Source organism: Cuculus canorus, chromosome 19 (genome assembly GCF_017976375.1).
Source record: "Cuculus canorus isolate bCucCan1 chromosome 19, bCucCan1.pri, whole genome shotgun sequence".
NCBI lineage: Eukaryota > Metazoa > Chordata > Aves > Cuculiformes > Cuculidae > Cuculus > Cuculus canorus.
Genome location: NC_071419.1, coordinates 8512634 through 8534147, shown reverse-complemented (window position 1 = coordinate 8534147; position 21514 = coordinate 8512634). Strand labels below are relative to the sequence as shown.

At 48.5% G+C, this 21514-nt stretch overlaps 1 protein-coding gene across 2 annotated transcripts in view; it reads right to left on the bottom strand.

Annotated features, from left to right (window-relative positions):
- ASTN2 (astrotactin 2) overlaps nucleotides 1-21514 on the bottom strand; it is a 347344-nt gene that overhangs the window by 279640 nt on the left and 46190 nt on the right. For both annotated transcript variants that reach the window (XM_054084080.1, XM_054084081.1), the window contains exon 2: nucleotides 10645-10832. In XM_054084080.1, coding sequence (XP_053940055.1) covers nucleotides 10645-10832 — 188 coding nt within the window. The remainder of the gene's footprint in view (nucleotides 1-10644; nucleotides 10833-21514) is intronic.

The following is a 21514-nucleotide window of genomic DNA, read 5'->3' as shown; positions in this document are numbered from 1 at the left end:
AGTTTGCCTGGCAGCTTACAGTCTTCCCAGACCAGGGAAGGCATGGTCACATCCACAATCCCTCCTGTAACCTCAGCCTAAGGGCACAAACCTTACTTGATAACTGGGTCTTCAGCCACACAGCCAGGAGGCATCTCACAGCTTGTTAGCTGGATGCTGCAGGGCAGACTAATCCTTGGTGCTTATTCAAGTAATAGGTCGACCTACCTGGAGCTGTTGTCTCATTTCTACTTGTCTCTACAAGCCTTCTAGCAGACATTGCTTTTGTTTGCAGTTTGTGAGTCTCTTCCTTACCTAATCCCAGTTTACCACCCAGTAAACCAGTGCAACACCCCAACCCCACAATGGTCTCCAAAACCAGCATCCCAATATTCATCCCGTCCCCTCCCAGACACGCGAGGCTGCAAACAGCCGAAGGACCATTTTCCAAGGGGGTTGCACATACGCCCAAACCTGCGGGGTCCTGAGAGGGTGCAGGGGACAATGCCTAAACATCTATGCATCCCGAGCCCCCGCCACGAGGAAGGGTGATAGGAGAAGCAGCCGCCTTACCCTCACCATCTCCAAGGTCTCAGCCACCCCAAGAATTGAGTGTGGGCTCGGATCCATGTAACCCCACTCACGGCCACCCCTTAGAGCCCTCACCTGCCTCACTGAGCTGCATCCTAGCATGCAAACTGGTCGGCAAGTTCAAATCATTAATTTCTACAGCAGAGGAAATCTGACAGGCCAAGCGCTGGCACGAATAATGATGGATCTCCACGAGAAGCCAAGCAAAACCCTCAGCTTAATCGTAGCAAGAGATTCCCTTTGGGGCATTAACCAGAGCCCTCCATCCAGTCATTGCCCCCACTATAATTTCACGCTGCTGACGGCTGCCGTGCCACAGCTCACAGCGCCCACACAGGGGCTGCCTGTCCCTTTACTTCTGCCTTATCAAACCCACCTCCCAACACAGACCTCTGAGGAACGATGCTTCCAAAACACTCCAACGCCGGCAAAAGCGGCGGCAGATTCAGCACCGGGGCTGCGCTCTGCTCCTCCAACAATTGCTGCCATCGCCACCTTTGGCTTCACCCTGAGCTCATGAGTTTGGTGCAATGAAGCAAACCATACCCAGGACAGCAGGAGAGCTCAGGACTGCCCACGGCGTGGCTGGCAATCAGTTCAGCTATGCCTCTGGGAAGGGAAACCGAGATACCTGACACGGCTGAAGCATCAACCAGTTTTGCTGCCAGCCTCCTGCAAGCAGGTTTCTTGCTTCTCATGCAAAAAAAAAAAACCCAAAAAAGCATACTCCTCTGCCCTGATGAGCTAGCAAGAAGGAAGCTAGAAGGTATAATAACCAGTTCCCCTGTTCAATATAGAGCAACACAAGAAATAAAGTGCCAAACTCCTGAAAGCCGAGTGTTTCCCAGCAGAACTGAGGTTGATGCTCCCACTCCCTTCCTCTCCAGCCCAGCCCCGGGGAAGCTCCCACCCAAGGCAAAGCCCAGCGAGTCTGAACAGGTCCTTTGGAAAAAAATAGTTATTTTCCTGCAGTTTTAGATAATTGGATTTTAAAAATAAGCACAATGACCTCCCCTCCGCCCCCTTTCCTGCACATCACGAACACAAGGCTGCTGCTCGGAGCTGGCATAGACCTTTTGAAGGCTGAATCAGAGCTCGCTCCCTCCTGTCCAGAGGGATGGAGGTGGGAGGGAGGGCGCAGAGTGGGAGCAGTGACAGGTAAAAATAACTACACTTGGCCTGATGTTGCTCCCAATTAAGCCGGTGGGAATTTTGCCCAGCTTCCTACAGCAGCAAGATGCAGACACACACTAAAAAAATCTTTTCCTATGTTAGCAGCCCTATGATGATCAGGAAAAAAACACATATCCTTGAGCTTCTTTGGTCTGTTTCACCCTACAAGGATTGGAGCATCTGCTTCACCAGGGCCAGGTGCTGCAGAGGCTGCAGACACTTGGTGGGCAATCAGACCCACATTGCTGTCCTTTACACATCACACCTCTGGTTTGGGCACTTTTACTCCATAAAGAGCTTCACAAGGTTTTTTTTCAGGGATGGTTTATCTGCTCAGACAGTTTCGCATCATCTGAAACTAAAGCGTAAGTGGTTTTGGGGAGGATATGGAATGTGTTGAAGAGCAGAAACATTTCATTTTGACACTTTCCTGAACAAGAAGCGCTCTGCCTTTTCGAGGTATAACGCTGCCTTGTGAAACTAAGTCCAATTTATTTTTAAATGGGGGTAAAAAAAAAAAACAAACTGAAAGTGAACATCATATTTCTGGAGACAAATACGATATTGCATTTCATCCTGTCATTAACACTTACTCCCATCTTTGGGATTTGCCAACCAAGTGAAAATTCAGACTTTTGCAGTGCTGTAATATAAAAATCTTTCACAACCGCCTTTAAGCTATTGTGCATCAGGTTGATCACAGTTCACCTTTACTGGATACTGACAGCATTTTAACTGATGAAACCTTTTAACTTGCATTTAAACAAGAATAACTTCTGGGAGAAGCAAGATCTGAAGCCAACACAAAGTTTGAAGGAAAAAGTAAGATATTTTGCTCCTCGTTGGAAGGTCAATTCAGCCTTCCAAGCCCATAGGCTCTCCCTTGCAGCTGAAACAGAAAGAGCAAACCCTAAGGTGAGGAGCATCACCCAGCTGCCCACATCCCCAAGGTCAGAGCCCATATTGTGTGGACAGAAATGAGATGCTGCTACTCCTGGTGGGACGTACAGAGCATGTCAGGTGTCACCTGTCAGGCTACAGCACAGCAAGAGGAGAGCACCCTACACCCTGCTGGCATCTCTGCCATCCGGCCAAGCAGCACCCCAAGGCAGGCAGTGCAAGGTCTACAGCCCAGGAAAACACTCTCCATCATAAACAATTACCTTGGAATCAGGGACCAGCCACCTCGAACTACCCCCCAGAGAATTTGATATCCACCAGGGCTTTCCTAGATTGAAGTTTTATGACAATTCTACTGTCATATGTAGTTTTGAGTCTGGCAATTTAAAGCTATTAAATCGAGGCTGGTAGCTGCAAAGCATTCCGGCATTTACGTCAATGATTCAAAGGTACCGATTAAGCACTCGCAGCGCTCTATACCACAGGATTAGCACTGGGTTCCCACATGGAATTGCTCTCTCTGGGAGCCCTGCAGCTCAAAGGGACCTCTGGCACCAGGATACCTGACCTGCGTAGGACAGCGATGCTCCTTCCTCTCCGACCGCACCATAAACCAGGGACAAAAATGGAGATATTCCACCAAAACCTGGCTTTTCCATCTGCTTCACCCAGGCGGAGAGAAAAAGCACTGAGAAAAGGTCAAGCTACCAGCTCTGCCCCACGGTGCTGTAGATGCACAAGGATTTCTCCCAGACAGATGGTGGGAAAGGGAAGAGCGAGGAGGAGGAAGGAAGAGAACAAGTTCAAGACAAGAATCTGAAATCAGCAAAGCTCCCCGCACAGCCCAGCGCACCGCTCGATAAAAATACCCAGCTCGCTGTAGCCAGCAGCATGGAGAGACCAGCCACGAGGGCGAAGGCGGACGTGCATGACGCCTTGCTACGTGCCCCACCATGAGCTAACACTGCTCCAAAGTTCCTCATCCCATTTCCAAAGCCTTCCTTCCACATTTTTTCTCCATCTCCTCACCACCTCAACATCCCCTTTCCAGCACCAGCACCCCTTCACAATACCAGCCACCTTTCCAATGTGAGCTCTCACTTTTTCTCCTACAGTCATCCTCAGCATGTAAAGATTGGGAATTTTCGAAGGCTGCAGATCCCTTCGATGCCATCTGCAAAAAGCAAACCCCTCCCAAACGCTTCCTATGGCTGCTTTTCCCCCAGTACCAACTTTCATTGCTCTTGGGATGATATGAGAAAGTGAGTTTGCTGCTTGGTTCAGATGAACTAAGAGTATTTATTCAGCCTCACTTGATCACAGATGCAAATCAAGCACTCCAGTTACATATTTTAACACAGTTGGGGGGGGGGGGAGGAATCTGCTAGATAAAGAGCTATAAAGCGTCCAATGTATTCACTATAGATAAGGTAGAAAACAGAGAAATTAGTGAAAGATTATGAACATAACAGGTGTCATTGTCACAAAAGTAACATTTTAAAGATAAATCCCCTCAAAATGAATTCCCTAAATATATGGGCACATTGTTAACTATATTTTGTCCCTGGTTTATACCATTTCTGCAAAGGAGGAGAGTGGAAAGCAGGTGGGGGGTGAATGAAAGAGGCTGCTTCTCCCAGCCTACAAAAAGCTGATTAATGGCACATTATGGAAATGAAACGTGAGGCCAAAGGATGTCCTTATCCCAGGAAAGAACAGATGCCACCAACAGCATCGGGTCAAAAGGACCAGGACGTCTGCTTCTAGCTTTGTCCAAAAGCAATCCCCCCTCCTTTCACCAGTTCTAAGTGCACATGCATGACTGCCTCACTGTCACCAAGGTGCTTCAGACAGCACAGCGCAGGTAAAGGTTATCAGGGTGAGGTTCAGCTTCCAGCTGTGCTGAGCTCCAGTCCCCAAATCAAAAGGGTCCGTAAGCACTCAGCCCCACCACCTTGGGCCACAAGACTCAAAGATCCCATCAGCCACTTCGGCCACCCCAAGAGAGCTTAGGGCCACCTTCAGCAGACCAGGGAGGATTTCTGATGGGACGTGGCTCTGGGTAAAACACTAACAGCTTGGGCTGTCATCAGCACAGAGTATCTGCAGCTCCCCATGCACCTCCTGGGGATTTGGGGATGCTCGGTCCATCTGCACATTGGGGTGGGCGATTCCTTTCTCCTCTCCTCACAGACGATGATCAGGGATGCAACTCTCACACAGGGACATGCTGAACACAACTTCTGGGGTTTGGGGTTTTTTCATTTTTGCTTCTTAATAAAAACAGCTCATTGGAGATCAATTTGGCTTTTTTAATACCTTTCAGATAAGGAAATCTGCTGCAGCAGCAATTCTCTCCCTGCCCCAATTAATTCCTAAACATATCACAAGCTGGAAGTGCACGTTTGATGAATTTGGTTGACCTCCTGGTGCAGAAATGATGACACAGATGTTGTGCCTTCTTCACTACCTCATTACTCACGTTATACCATTTTTTTTTCCCAACTGAGCTTGCTGGCTGGAGCTCCAACACTGCCACCCTGTAAAGAGCCAGAGCAAGGCTCGGACGATACTGTGCATCCACTGGAGCACCTGGTTCCACTGCAGTGGCAGCTGTCCCACAGGACATATCACCATGCAAGTTGCAAGCACACAGTCAGGAGGGAAGTAAATCCATTGGGAGGTCTGGAATCAAGAAGGACAAAGTGCTTTTGGATAGTAAAATGAGACATCACTCAAATGACAGGCAAGCAGATGTGAATGCCAGAGCTGAAGGAGCCTACATGTGGGTGTCTCCAAAGCCTGTGGGACCTGGAGCAATCCCTCAGAGCTGTTTGCTGGGGAAGATGGGAGTAGCTCCAGCCTCCTCTCCCCTCCTATGCATGCTGGGATAAGCCCAGTTGCACCAATATGACCTCATGTCCATCTATGAGAAGGAGAATAACCCTTGCCGGCACAGGCAGAGAGAAAGACAGTTGGACTCACACAGCTGTTTGGAGAAGACCTTACCATCCTATCCAACCCATGGCATGGACATTGTGTTGAGGGCAGCTGAGGCACTTGGGGGCCTGTCCTGCTGCAGGATGGCTCCCATCGCACCTCTAGGACTTCATGGGATGAGCAAAATGCCACCTGCATGTGATGCTTTGTGCAGCCAAGCTGAAAGCCAAGAACCTAAGGAGATACAACCTCCCCAAGGAAATATGGGCAGCAGAGCACGGAGGAAGGGAGAGCTGGTACACGGGTCACAACATAACAGCAACGATGAAGAAAAAAACAATAAAAAATAAATGAACATTTTGTCATGGAGGGCAGCTTCAGAAAGGAGACAGCAACAGCTCCTGAAACCTCACTTGCTCTTGGATAGTCCTGCAAAGCTTGAGAAACTAGAGAGCTGCCCCAGCCTGAGACAGCCAGGAGAAACCACGCTCACCAGAACACACTGGTGCTGTGCATCGGGCCCGCAGGACCCTCTCCAGCTCCACGTCAGAGCAGGATGCTACATCAGAGAGAAGCGATTAAGAGCACACTTTATACCCAGCTCAGAGGCTGACAGAGCATAGCATCAATGGCTGATCATTAGGGAAACATCAGGATGTGTAAGAACAAGAAGAAAAAACGAAACTTGTATAAATAAGAGCAAAAATATCTGCTGGGAGAATTAGAAACGAGCAGCTAGCTTGTCTACTGACAGCAACAGCCAGCAGAAAGTAGGCATTAAAAGTAAAAAAAATACTACTAAAAAAAAAAAAGCAGTCTGATGAGGTCTGGTCACCTTTTATTCCAGACATTGAACTGCTCCCTTGCAGGGTGACGACGGTACAAGATGAAACAAGGCTTTTGCTTGTTACAGCTCTCAAAAAGCCCCTCTATTTCTGCTGGAGACAGAGCAGAGGCAGCATACAGCTCCTCTACACACCCACACACCACTCAGGCACGGTCCCAGCTCTGATGTCCCACAGCCAGCATCACTCACACAGGCTTAAAGGGAGGCAAATCCATCCCTTTGCCAGCAGGATGGGGCCCAGTTCTGCATCCCCTTCCCAAACTCCAGGAGGAGTTACATATAATCATGGAATGGTTCGGGTTGGAAGGGTCCTTAAAGATTATCCAGTTGCAACCCTTCCGCCATGGATGGAATGGTCCTACTAAAGGTCTACACAGTGGGTCAAGGCAGAGATAAAGGATGCATCTCCTCCCCATGCCCATCCCTTGCCTCTCCAAAGCCTGGGAGATAAGCTCCTGTCTACAGGGAACACTGCTGGATGTGGCCCTGATTACCACGACACAGAGCGATAATTAAACAGGGACGCAAGATGGTGGGGAACAACATAAAAGTAAATATTTTACGTTTTGTTAAATTCAGCAATTTACAAGGCTGGAATAATTAGCGGTTTAAAATGTTTTGACAGAAGCAGCCCCAATAATCATGATAAATCATATCAGGCATATGCCCAGATCCTTGAAGTGACAGATGACAAACAGAGCCGTGACAAGATGCTCCATCACACGAGGAATCATTGAGTTAATGGAAGAATTATTGCTTCTGAAATCCACTCCAGTCCTATTGTGGGGAACATTCCAATTTATCAAAGCCAAATGAACATTAATTGCTGCAGCCTGGTAAGTTTTCGAGCTGCTGTGACCTTCATTGAATTTTAATCCAAAGCAGATAAGATTTACTTCCACACAAGAGGAAACAACACAATTAAACCCAAATGACAGCTAAGATTATGGGGAAAAAACACAACATGCATAATGACAAAAATATTGATTCCTTTCTACTTGACACTGCGCAAAAAGAAAGGCAAATAAATAAAATATAGCATTTGCATATTTGTTTTTTTTCTCCTTCCTCCCTTCTTTTCATTTAGGAGACAAATTTCAGATGTTCAAGCCAAGAGGAAAGGGGTGGCAGACAGTAATGGAGACTGAACTCCCTTTAACTGCAGTAATTAATGTTATGTCTCATTGGGGAGAGATTAAGAAAAAACAGTGAGGAAAGAGATAAAAAAATAAAAAGCAAGTATCATTTCTTGCTGTCAAAGATGCCCTTGAGCTCAGGAAGGGAGGTGTGAAGAGGGTCAGTCAGCCGGTACCCACAGCTTTTGTAAGGGCAACCTGGGGCTCTGGGGACACAGATACCAATCGCCCCTTTCCTGCCACACTTAAAGCAAACCCAGACCAGAAAGCCACACATCGACCACCAAATCACTGAAAGGAGGAGTAAACCCAGGATGTACAGCGTCCCTCGAAGCCCACACGCAGCACAAAAGGGGATTGTCTTTAGAGGCAGAGCAGCAGCAACCAGCCAAGTCATAAACATCTACACAAATCCAAACTTTCCCTTCTGTCAAAGGGAGCTCAGCTTGGAGATGTCTCGCTGCCCAATAAAGCTTTGCCAGAGCACTCCCTCAGCACGGGATTAGTGAGATCTCCCAGGCAAACCTTCCCCGGCTTGCTATAACTCAGCCAGAGGACAGGGAGACAGGTAAATGCGTGTGTTACAGTCTCTTAAATGAGCTGGAAGGAAGCACCTTCCCATATCTCCTGCGGTACCCCACGAGATGCTGGGCTGAATGCCAAGGTAGCGCTGGGGTGGGCTGAAACTCCTCCTGCACAGCAGGAACAGTGTAGTCTACAGACATCAGGCTTTATGGAAGGGAAGTATCTGAGAAGCTGGAAAGGAGGATATATAGCGATGTTCAGCTCTATCTCAAGGTAGGACAAAGCCATGGCATGGCCAGAGAACCCTGCTGCTGGAGAGCTGGGGGCTCACTGGGATGCGACGTAGCTGCAGGCAGTGAGGAAAGTAAAGGAAAACAGTCTGAGCAGCACCTGGGAACTTGAATGAAATATTTCATCCAAGAAACAAAGATTTTTCGCCCCTTTTTAATTTAGCTACAGAACCTCATATAGTCTTGAAGGGGGGAAAAAAAAAAAATCTCAACACACACATTCATCTTCTGCTAATAACTCAAAACTTGGCTCAGGTTCACTCAGAAAGTTAATGAAACTTCTAAAAGAACTGGGCAATGTTTCAAGACTGTGCTGCAATCCTGACCCAGGGAAGAGACACCCAGGGCTTCTGCCTCCCCAGGGACATGCACGCAGCCCTGATCCCATCCCGGACCTGCATCCCTTCCTTGGTCCTCAGCTCGCACCGACAGGAGTATCAGGATTTATAAACAAAGCAGAATAATAATAGCTCATTCTGTGCAAGAGGAAGATTTGTTTCTCTCCTGTCTTCCCCTTGCTTTTGCAGAAGGGCAGGAGAAGCTCAGGGCATGAGTTAACTCTCACACCAAAGCCACGGATGCTCCCATGCTATTGGCTTCAGCAAGATGTGGCAAAGCTATCTTCACCGAGTAAAACAGGATTAGAACGCAGAAACACTTCTGCTGTGATACACACGGTGACGCCTTCAGCTCCACCTCACCGGCATCGCTGCTCTTGCACTGAGGTGCAGAGAACGAAGGCTCTGAGCAGGACCTTCTTTCTCTCTCCAAAGCATCAATCCGTCACAATCACCACATTGGTTTTTAGAAAGATCAGCTACAGCAAGTTTTAAGGACCAGGACTGAATCTCTCCCTACTAAAGAAAATCCGCGAATTCAAGCGATTGCACTGATCACAAGGCTCAGAGATGGTGTTTCCCCACTGCCTCTTCTCCATGGTAGAGGTTTGCCCACAGCAGTCAAGCAATCCCACGCGCAAACCAAGGATCAAGCTTTTCACACCCCAGCTTGGGTTTGGCATCTTCACCCCTTGCTCCGTCTCTCACACATTTTTTCAGGCATATTTTGTAAGTACACCAGTTTTACTGGCTTTCCCTCCAAAATTCCATTGCACTGACATTTTTAGCAGGACATAAGGAACGTTCCCTATCCAACGCACCAAGCTGCAGTCCTCAATTCCTCTCCCTTCTGCCATCCTGCTACCATACTGCATCTTTTCTTGCCCAACAGCCTTAATGTAAAACCTCTTTCTGTGCTCATGTGCACTCAGTATCCAATCTAAAGCCCCACCAGCAAGGGCCAAGACCCCCAAAAAGCGCATTTAAGTTGTAAAAAAACAAATCCTACTTGTTCTAATGGGGAAAAAAAGCCTTTGTGCAGCTATCGCCTCTGCTCCTCCTTCCAAAACGAAGAACAGAAGGTATGGAAATGGCACGCAGCTTCCAAGATATGAACAGATGAATCTTTTGCAGAGGGTTGCTGCAATGGGAACCCCAATCCTATAAAAGCCTTTCTTTGGGCCAATATGACACACACATACACAGGGTCTACAAGTCTAATATTTTTCTTTACTCAATTGACAGTAGTTTAATCACAATGGGAGTTAAAGGACAATACATTTAGTCCCAATTTACAGAGGGAGCTCTAAATCACAGAGGATGGACCAGATCCAAATACGTAGGCAACCACCTCCTAAGATACCAAAATTTGCATTTTAAAAGGCAACATACATGATAAGTTAACAAAAGGTCACAAACACCTGAGATAGAGATATTTGAAGCATCTGGATCATCTTTTTATTTTTAGGTCAGGCTCATCCTTTGCAGAGAAGGATATCGCACTACAGCCCATACCCACTCAACAGGCAAAATTCAGTTTCAAATCTTCAAGAAGAAATAACCAAGCCCAAATCCTGCCTTTCCACATGCCCAAATGCAAGACCAAGGAGAAACACTGCTCACCAGTTGCCAGCAGAGACAAGAAGAACCACAAGCTTCCTTGTCACTCTCCCAACAGCTCCTTCCCTACAGTCCCTTGGTTTATTTCATTCTCTCAAAAGACCAATCACTCTTTCTTTCTCCTGGTCCATTCAAACATATCTCTCCCTCTCTGGAGGCACAGCCAAGAAGGGACATGGACATTTGCAAACCAGACTCGCCACCTTGCTCCTTGTCACCACCCTCCCACTGTAATCTGGCTGGAGCATCGTCCCCTCCCAAACTGCCCTTCATCCTCTCAGATGCCATTTGCAGCTTCCACTCACCATGACTGAGATATGAAGAATGTGCATCTGCTCCTCCACTATCTCCGAAGGCTCCTGAAGGCTGGGAGGGGTGGCCCGGGAGAGCTGCTCAGCACTGCTCATGGAGACGTGGAAGTACAGGGTGCCGTTCTCCAGCCATTGCTGCTTCCAGTGCACCAGTGAAATGTCAGCCACGGTCCCCGACATCTCTGCAGGGACAAAATATGCAACTGAGGATCAGTTGTCTCCACAGCAGTAAAAAGTTGTATTCTTTGCAGTCCTGAAAATCAGGACTTTTGAGTTTTAGCCCTAGTACTGCTTCTGATCTGCAGGATGAGCTTGGCCATTGGGTTTTGGCCCACTATTCCCCCCCATGTATGAACAGTAACAGTTATCTTACTTAATAAAAAGCAAGGGAATATGAAGTGCCTTGGGATTTCTGGACTAGATAGGCAAGAGCAGTAAATAACATGTTACACAGGGTGCCTTTAACCTCTTACAGCTCTTCCAGCAGAAGGCTGGAAGAAGCTCCAGGAGGTCTGCAGCCAAGCCTAGGGGAGGTTTGCCATTTGGCATGGGCAGAAGGAGGACACTTGGTGTCAAGTGAGCCAAAACACATCCATCGATATGTATTCCGCTGGCATTTACATCAGAAACCTTCCTCCAGATATCAAGGTAGCACTGGAAAAGTCTTTAGCGGGGACAATCCCGGCACAGACTAACGAACACCAGCAAGAAGAGGTAACCACCGAGCTTGACAAACATCTATTGACCTCAGGGTTGTACGTCTGTTGGCCTCTCTCTGAAGCCTTCTGTTAGCTTTACATCCCACCCAATCCTGATTTACAGTGAAAGCACCCTGGTGAGGTGGGATTAGAGCATCCCAGCACACACATCCACTGAGGGAGCTTCCCATCAAAAAGAGCACCACATTCCCGGGGCTTTGGGCCTTGGACCATCCAGGCACAGTGCAACCAAAAGCCAGTCCCACATCTGCAGTTTCCAGCACAGCCAGACCAGCAGCTCCAAGCCTCAGCTGCAGCTCCTGGCCAAGCGGCAGCAGACACAGGCAGGAGTGCTGACAGCTCCACAGCTGCCCAGCAAGTTCTAAACGTATCTCTGCAAAGAACTGATTTGGCAGTTTGGCAGCTGAATCAAAACCAGAAAAGAAAAAAAAAAATACTAGTGCAAAATGAGCCAAAATATTTCTCCTTCCACCACCTCTTTTTTGTGTTTGTTTTTCCATTTGCAATATAAGCAATGGGAATCAAGTCAGGTCCCCTTAGTCACCACACCCAGGGCTTCAGCAATCTCTCGCTTCGTGGGAGACCCAAATTCAATTCCTTTCTGTTCAGGAAGAGTGATTGGCTATAACGGACTGTGACCTGCATAGCATGTCTGCTCCTGAAGCGCTGACAGTACGAGTTCAGGTTCCCCGGCACCATGGTGGGAATGGAAATGAGGTTCTCCTCAACATCTTGGCCACAGACCATCACTTGTGAGAGGGTTGGCAGGAAGGATGCAGCTTGTTCCACCGAGGGCAAAGCAGACAGGGAACTGCAATGGCATTCCACATTTCATTTTCCTGAATCCAGCTGGGCAAAGCACATCCCGTTCCAGCTCCCAGGGAAGATGAAGGAAGGAATGAGCCTGGCTGAGACTTTTCAGAGGAGTTACCCACACCTTTTAGGACAAGGTGTTTCAAGGCACTTGGGTGTTGAATCATGAGAAGCCACAGGCAGGCACTTCTACTTCTACAGACCCACATCTCAAACCAGCGAGAAAACTTCTTGATTCTTCAGGAGTAAGCTTTCTTACCCTTAAAGTCAGTACATTTTTCCAGCAGCAAACTGCAGGCTTCCCCTTGTGGATTAAAGCAGAGCCAACCACTCCTTGCTCCCAGAGAAGTCCCCCCATGACACTCCTGGTCCTGCAGGATCTCGCCTCGCTGCAGAGCCCAGCTGAGGGCAGGAACAAGGTTACCCCGTTACTGCCAACTCCCTGATTCAGCACCTCACTAATTATAGCACTGCCATACCTGAGCCGGCTGCACTGTCACCTGAATCTAATCAGAGGGCTGTGCTCATTATCTCTGCCTCCTGAGCACAGCGCCCGTAGTTATCCCCAATCTCTATGCACATCTGAGCACTCAAAGGAGGAAAACTAAACAGCTCCTGACCGTGCACGGGATCCATCAAGAGCTCACGCTTGCACTTTGGAGGGGACACACAATCTCTGTCACATCTCTGTCACAGCAATGAGATCGCTTCTAATAATCCCCTCCCTCTTTTAATATAAATAGCTGTTTGCTGGAGCAAATCAGTAGCCAGAGGTGTTACTTGCACTCTTTACCCTGTAAATCAAGCTCATGCTGCAGGACAGCAGCCTGCACAAGACCTGGGAATCTAATGAAATGATAAGTTTGTGCCTCTCGCCTCCAAAGAGGCTCAAACAGGATGTTTCTTATAGTGGTAAAAATAAGAACAAAATGAGAGTAATACCAGCTCTGCTTAATTGCAGTCATCTTCCTAGCAATACTTCAAAGGTCTGTACTGAAAAGCATCTCCTTGCCTAATTAAAAATACAACAAATGCTACTTTTAGGAGCAACAGCAGTAACCCAGCTTTGGGACAGCCATCACTACGTTTTCCACAGGGGCAAACACGCCATGGGATGGCACAGAAGCATCAAGAAAGAGGACTCTGCTTATCCAAAGCCATGTTAATTCTGTTCAGAGAGACAGTCACATGTAGGTGAGGATGATCTACAGTACCGCAGAGGATGATCTATAGATCCACAGAGAACGGATTGAGAGTAGCCCTGAAGAGAAGGACTTGGGGATGCTGGTGGCTGAGAAGTTCAACACGAGCCAGCAATGTGTGCTTGCAGCCCAGAAACCAACCGTGTCCTGGGCTGCATCCAAAACAGTGGAACAGCAGAGCGAGGGAGATGATTGTCTCCCTGTACTCTGCTCCCGTGAGACCTCACCTGGAGCCCTGCATTCACTTCTGGAGTCCTCAACATAAGAAAGACAGAGATCTTTTGGAGCAAGTCCAGAGGAAACCACAAAGATGATCTGAGGGCTGGAGCATCCCCCCATAAGGACAGGCTGAGAGAGTTGGGGTTGTTCAGCCTGGAGAAGAGAAGGCTCTGGAGAGACCTTAGAGCAGCTTCCAGTACTGAAAGGGGCTCGAAGAAAGCTGGGGAAGGCCTCTTGATCAGAGAGTACAGGGATAGGATGAGAGGGGAATGGCTTTCAGCTGAAAGAGGGGAAATTGAGATCATATCTTAGGAAGAGATGTTTTCCTGTGAGGGTGGTGAGACACTTGCCCATAGATAGTCATAGATACCCCATTCCCTGTCCAGAAGAGCTCAAGAAAGGAGGTTATATCGCCCAGACCACAGCACAGACATGATGTGAGTGCTACCAGGACTCCACCACTATGATTCCCAAATGCAACATCACATTAGGGAAACAGGGAAGAAACCTCCAGGGTCAATCTTTCTCCAAACTTTTTCCCTTGCACGCACATGTTTTTTGCCTGGGATGTTTAAAAGGATCACCAAGAACACTGCTGAGGAGTTCTGAGAGAAAGGCAAATTTTTGGATTTTAGCCTAGACTGAAGATACGCCGCTTTCATTTTCAAAAGGTCTCTTCCAAAAGTAGAAACTTCAATTTAACATTCATTTCACAAATTTAAGCAAAACCCGCAGCGAGGCGATTTCTGACTACAGTTGACTTGCCAAGCCTGGGTACCATTTACCATGTATTTATCAATACCTGTATGCTTTTCAGCCCTGCAGCTCCTGTTGCAGGAATCCTGGCCATTACTGTTCCCAGCACTGCCAGGACATCATAAGCCTTCAATCACGTTCACTGCTCAGACAAAAGAAAAGACTTTTCAAGCCCTGTTAGCTGCTGAACCCTTCAATATCCAAACATAGGGAAGTTTCTTGGCCTCATATGCTTGACATGAATATTATACTGTCTGTGTTTCACTGGACACTCATTGTCACTCCACTATCTACGTGGTAGTTACAGCAGCAACAGCCCATCCATCAGAAAAATACAACAGTCTGCAGCAAGATTACCTGTTATCAGAGCTTTCAAATGCTTTTGGAACAAATTAAGGGCATTCCTGCACCAAAACAGAATGAGATATAGTTAAGGTTTTATATGGGCAGCAACAGAAAAACACTTGTAAGCCTATAGCTGTTTAAAATCTCCCATCTTGAAGATGGGGAGTTCTCAGCTGGGGTTCAAACACAGTGTCTTGGGTAAAACACAAAATAAAACAACCAAACAGACCACAAAACATCTTCCTACCTGCTCACTGCACCCAACAGAGAAGAGACGACAAGGGTCTTCCTTTCCTGCAGCAGCCAGTCACCTTCACCCCATCCAAAGCCAACCACGCTTCCACAGGTGAGCAGAGAACCCAAGGAGCCTCTTCTCCCTGCGATGGGAGCAGAGATATCTCCTCTCCAGGCTGACCTGGCCTGCTGCCCCCAACAACCCACACCTGCCCTTCATCTCCAATCACACAGCTCAGCTGAGCCCAAGGGCAGCACTGCCTTCCCCCACAGCCCCACCAGCCTTTGGCATCACCTAACTTTGGTCTGAACTTATAAAATGGGCACACAGAGCCCTTCCTTCTTTTTTACTCTGGGTCTTAGAAGACTACTATTTCCCTCTTTTCCTTGGAAATCAAACAAGCAATCCAAACAAACCCCTAAGGGCTCTGATCCTGACCTGGGCTCATGTCCACCAGGTCACCTGCCCAGGACACGGTGGGGGGAGGCAAGGAACAGCAGCGACCACAGCAAGAGCCCTTCTGACTGATTTTCTAATTCCATTTTTTTCCTTCACTGTCGCTACATTCCTTACATATAAACATTTCACTGAGGTCTTCAACTCGTATTACAATCAAACTTAAAAGCAAAAAGGGCCTAAATGCATTTGGTTGGGAACCAAGACGATTCCCATAAAAGCAGATTATGCTGACATGATGAATATAAAATGAAACAGCAGATATTAAAGTTGGAGGATTGTTACTCCGTGCCTTCGGGCTCCTGGCCGCCCTACCCATCTCCTCCTCCTCTCCACCTCCTCCCACCCTGTTTTACTGAAGGCAGAGATAGCCTTTTCACCTCAGCTTTCTCCAGGGCAAGCTGCCAGGCTGGAAATATTGAATAGCTTCCCCCAGCCCCCCAGACCTTATGCAATGCTTCGACGTTCATCAGTTATTCGGGAGGTTGCAGCCCTGCCTTATCTGCCATGGCATTTTACAAAGCCTGTTTTGTATTTAATTGGCTTGTTCTTGCTAATCTACTGCGATTATTGTATTTTTATTTAATTCTTGAAGGTCATTATTAAAATAAGCCGTTTTGCTTACAGCAGTTCATCCCTGCACGGTTCCCCAGTCCTGGATAACTAAACCATCCTTGTGTTTCTCCTCCTCTCTGCTCCTCAGCATGCTCAGACCCTGGGACCTGCTGGACACCTTTACTGTAAGGACCAAATCCTTAGTGTGACGGGTGAGAAGCCTGTGAGTAATTTCCAGTGCACAGATCCAGGCTCCTTCTGCCTTTTTCCTCACCACCTGCTTCATCCCAGCAGGACCTGCACCCTGCAGCCAGACTTCATCAGCTCACCTGCACAACTCATCGCCTTAATCTCTTGGCAGAGGAAAAGCTGGAGATGTCTTTAGTGATTATATTCCCCGTTATGGCAGGCTCAGAAACACAATCCCATCTCACGCAGAAGTCAGCCCTGACAACTGCGCCGTCCTCTTCTTGCCCGTGCGTCACCCCTAATCCTGCAACCCCATTTCTCCTGCTATTAGTCCAGGGGCTCTTCTGAGTTAATGTTCTCCAGAGGCGCCAACCTCTTGTGAAGTGTTAGTTTATAGAATCTTCAGCGCTAGCTACCACTTATGCTAATAAACCAAATTTATGCAGAAAGTCATAAACAGAGAGCTCTCCCCGGTGCCCTTGCCAGCACAGGATTGCTCCCTGCGGAATAGATTATCACTCTCTGTGCAGACTAGATCCAAAATGACTCTAGTAATGGGGCTTCCCCCAAGCTCCCCAGGGGACTATTCTGCAGTCAAACAGGCCCTAACAGTTCTAACAGTTTGGGTCTTTTGGTGGCAATGTGGTGAGGGTTTTTTTTTATCCCACTCATTAGCTCACTTCATTATTTCTTTCCCCTCTGCTCAATTTTTAACATGTTCTTTCCCTTCTGCGTCTACTCCCCTGTTCCCCCCCGCAGCACTCCCCAGGGCAACACAGAAACGCAGCTGCAGATCGTAAAAAGTGATAGAGAAGCTCAGAAGTTTAAGGGAGAGGGGAAAAAAAAGATGACAAGCTCCCTCTGATCATCTCTTTTCAAAGCCCCTGTCTGTGAGGAGCACAGTGCTGCAGCTGCAGGGCATTTCAGAGGTGGCTTCGGCGCTGCGCGTGTCCGCTGGGACACAGCGCGTTTCCAGAGATGGTGCTAGATGGAAGAGGGCTTCAGGGAGCCTTGGTCTTGGGGTGGTCCATGAGGCACCCCACGGATACTGTGGGCAGTGGTCCCTCTGCATCTCATTTGCTTCGTCAGCAGCATCACGCGTCTGATGTTGAATGGGCAAAATGTCAGGTACCCCAGGGCAAGGTGGGATTTGCAGTAAAGCGGGTTTGGCTATTTTTAGGCTTTGCTCAAACCACCTGGAAGGAGAAGAAAGAGAAGTCAGGTTTGGGGTGTGCTCCTGCGTTCAGCCACCTCCAAGACTGCATAGATGCGGTCAGAGCTCCGCTGCCACCAAAGGGTCCCTAAAAATCAGAGCAATGTGACTGAAGGCGAGGGCAGATCCCAAGCTCAAAAGGAACCCAAAAACTGAGTGAGAAAGCCTCCTCAGTTTGGATGGGGAGCCTGGCTTTCCCCACAGCCAGGCTGGAGACACCCTGGGGTGAGGGCAGCCCCAGGACAGAGCAACCCCCCTGTGCTGCCAGAAAGAACCATCGCTCGCCAAGGGTGACACCAGCAGTACCACATCACCATCCGCACCATCGAAGACCAGTGAAAGACACAATACCAGCACAAGTGTCACCACTGTGAGCAGACTACATGTCTCTGTGCAGCCCCAGGACAGCCAACCTTCAGACCCCAGCACACAGTCCTGTCCCACGCCGCCAGTACAGCATCACGGGTCCAGAAAGCTGTGACCAGGTGTTGTTCACACCCTGACAGTGCCTTGGACAAGAAATCCTCCCAGGCATTTCTCAGAAAACGCTGAAGAGGACTTTGTACAGACTCTGCCCTACACAGGAGTGACTCCCATGCTGAGCTTTTTGATGCTTTTGGCAACAGTGAGGAGCCACACAGCACTCCAGTAACTCTTCCCTCATGAACATCAGTATCATCTCAAATTGCTGGGAGCCCACCACATATATCTCAGCTTGTGGGCTTGAAGATTTACACCTGTTTACCAGTAAAAGTCTCTGTGCAGGCTGTGGGAGCAAGGTTTGTGGGTGCATCTGCACCCACGATACTGAAACACATGGCACTCCTTCACTCAGTGTCCCTCCCAAGCCCGTTCACCTCCACAAGAAGAGGGAATGTCAGCCTGCACGTGGCACAGAGCAGGACACACACAGCCTGTGGTGCCTGAGAGGGATGTAAAAGAATAAATGCATTGAGCTGGCTAACTCAGCCCCCAGCACACAAAATCGGACAGCGAGTCCCACCTCAAGAAGGGTTCTCCTCACTGCCATCATGTTTCACCGCCGAGCTATTAGAACCATTCAGTTGTCCCGAGGATGGCCCATAGCATCTGCCCAGCTTCAGTAGGCACCAATGCCAACCCTTTAATTTCCATGCCTGACCCTGTGACTGGGCTCCATCCCTTGTGGGGCAGCCCATGCTATCTGCTATGAAATGGTATTACACTCATGAGCCCAGAAATGGCACTGGATTTACTCCAGTTAACGTCAGGAACAGTGAACTCAGCCAGGACATTTGTATTCTTCCCATCCTCCCACCAACCTTACAAGCACGTTGGATTTGGGTCTTGGTAAATATAATTATTATGAAATGCAGCAAGAGGTCAGCAGAATGGACCACAGATGGTCCAGGAGATGAGACAGGGTGAACAGGGAGGACTGAGACAGCCTTTTCCATGACTCACCCCCTGGAAAAACTCTGAGACTATCGGAGCATCGGGCTGCTCCAGTACAGCTCTCTCACTCTTGGCTCTGGAGCTTTCTGCACCATCCCCACATCCCCTCAGCCTTTGCAGTCCCTTTCCAGGCCGTAGGGTCCCTAGATACGTCAGCGAGCAGATACTGATTTGCCTGCACTGCCCACAGATCATAATCTGACTCCACACACTTAAAGAAGCTCAGTGCACACTCCACGTTCTTACAGCTGCTTTGATTGCTATTCAGTCTTTAGTACATTACCCTTATTTATAATGCCAGGGCTTCAGCGTGGCGCCTCAGGCACTCTAAAATTATTACAGGGCCCTTTTGACTTTCAATTCCCTTCCATTCAATTCCATTTTTATTTGTCAGCAGAGCCTCTCGTTGACCAGCGGTGGAAGCCAACCACGCGCAGGCAGACGGCGCTACTGCATGTGAAGCTTATCCTATAGAAATTACTCGCACGCAGCTCAACACGACGGGTCACCTCGGTTTGAATGAGAAATGTCAGGTTTGGGAGAGCAGCTGGCAGAGCGCTCCTGGGTGCAGAGTTCTCAGAGAGATGAGGCATCCAGGTCGGAACAGCACCGGCGGGGCTCAGCCACAGTCACTTGACAGTGCCATCCATCCGGCTGATGCAGTCATCATTAAAAAAAAGGCAAAGGAAAGTGACTTTAAGCATTAGAGCCCCTCCTGTGTATCCTTCAGAGATGATGGGGCAAGACAGGTTTGAAGGTAGTGCTTTGCCACACAGATTTTGTTCAGCAACTCTGTCCCCTTCATCCCCACCCCTCAATTAAGGCACGGGAGTTCACTTTGGAGCTGATTTGGGGATTTACTGAAAAGCTCAAGCTTTGCCACTTCTCTGGAGCCTCCTGTCTCACCCAAGAGAGGCACAGGGTTCACTTTTGAAGGAATTCTTGAAGGTGCAAGGAATAAGGAAGAGATGAGTCTCCTTTTGTCACAGGAGAAAGAGCTGCTGGCCCATGGAAGTTGTTGCTGTAGAGATGCACGAAGAAAGCTCCACAAGTCTTCTGTTCTCCACTTACTTCAGGTCCTTAAAACTAACAGAGAGCAGAGCTGATAAGTCGGGAAAAAAAAGACTACTTGAAAATAACAAGCACAAGTTTTTGATGGCCCAACTATCAATCCCTGTTAAATAAATCATTGCATTTGACAAGGAAGCTTTTCTGCAGGTAACAGGCACACAGCACTGCCAGCCCCGGCCTGTCGCTGTTTTAAGGATGGATTAAATGAGACAGGTTTTTATGAAGACAGTAGGGATGTCCTCGCTCAGAAAATTCAGCAAAGCACAGGGGATCAGATCTGTTGCATCAGGGCAGGTAATTCTGCTCAGCCCTCCAGGGACCTGCTCTGCCCTACTTTGGGTACCAGCCCGCACCCACTGCCACACACGACATCTCTCCATCATCACCCCAGACCCACATGTGACTCCAGCACACCTGAAAACCCCAGCTTGGCTCCTGCAGGATCACTACAGGCATTAGAGAGTCTATTCCCACCACATTTGGGCAAGGAAAAGATCCTATTTCATCCTCAAGTCCAGGCGTAGCTCAGATAAGCTGAGGTGCTGGTGCTTGGAGCCTTACTGCCCACCGCCGCAGATCACAGCCTGCACGGTGACACCGGAGCCTTGCCTGGAGCCTGAAGGGATCTGTATGTCTGATGACACTACCGGAGGCTACCGAGCAAGAGCTGCTATGTGCGATAACCACTCGTTTTAAGTTTTCACAGTAGCTGAGAGAGCAAAAGGGAGGCAGAATTGGGCAGGCAAGGCATGGGCAAGGCACCACTCTGAACCCGAGTGGCCAGCAAACACCAGCACGAGCAAACACAGCTGGGTGGATTCTACCAATATTTTAACCCAAGTCTCACAGGAAAACAGAGAAGATGCCGTTAGCCCCAGTCTGCCTGCATCTTTCCTGCTTTCTTTTCCTTGACACAGGCTGGTGAGGCTGGGGTGGTGATGCCTTTTTTGTGATGGCCAGCAGCACAAATACAGACACCATGGCAGAGGAGCAGCCACAGGAGTCATTATGGCACCAGGTAAGGCTTGTGCAAAGAGAAAATGTTTCATGTTTTTAAAACTACCCCTATGGCCTCTTCCCCATGCGGGTGATAGAGGGGACTGCAACTTTTTCTTTGAGTTTCTGAAGGAGTTGAGGGCTGGGAGCAGAGCAGAGCAGAGGAGCGCCCAGCAGGGTGGGCAGAGGAGGGCTGTCACACAGTGAAAGGACAGGTCACACAGTGGAGAGCATGCTTCTCTTCCCTGAAAGCTTCAGCAGGAGCAGAAGGGCAATGTGACCTGTTCAGGTGACTTAAAGAGTATTGCAAAGCCGGGTAGACTTCACAACAATACCGAGTGCTACATCCGTTTTATAGCATCCACCGTTCTGCACAGCGTACTCCGAGAAACAAGCAAACAGTGCCAGCCTTGAAGGGTGAGCATCGCTCAGGGCTTCATTAAAACTAGCCAAGTGCTTTATAACCTCTCTGCATTTTTAAATGTCTCTCTTTGGGAAGCACATCTCTTAAAATGATAAGGTAGTTTGATAGCTCAGGGCACTGCGCAAACTGTGAAGCAAAGCAATTTTTCTGGCAAGGTTCCTCCACAGACCTCTCACCCCAATCAGCTCTCGAGCACTGGGTGGTCCCCGTAGAAACTCCCCATGCCCCTGAGTGGGA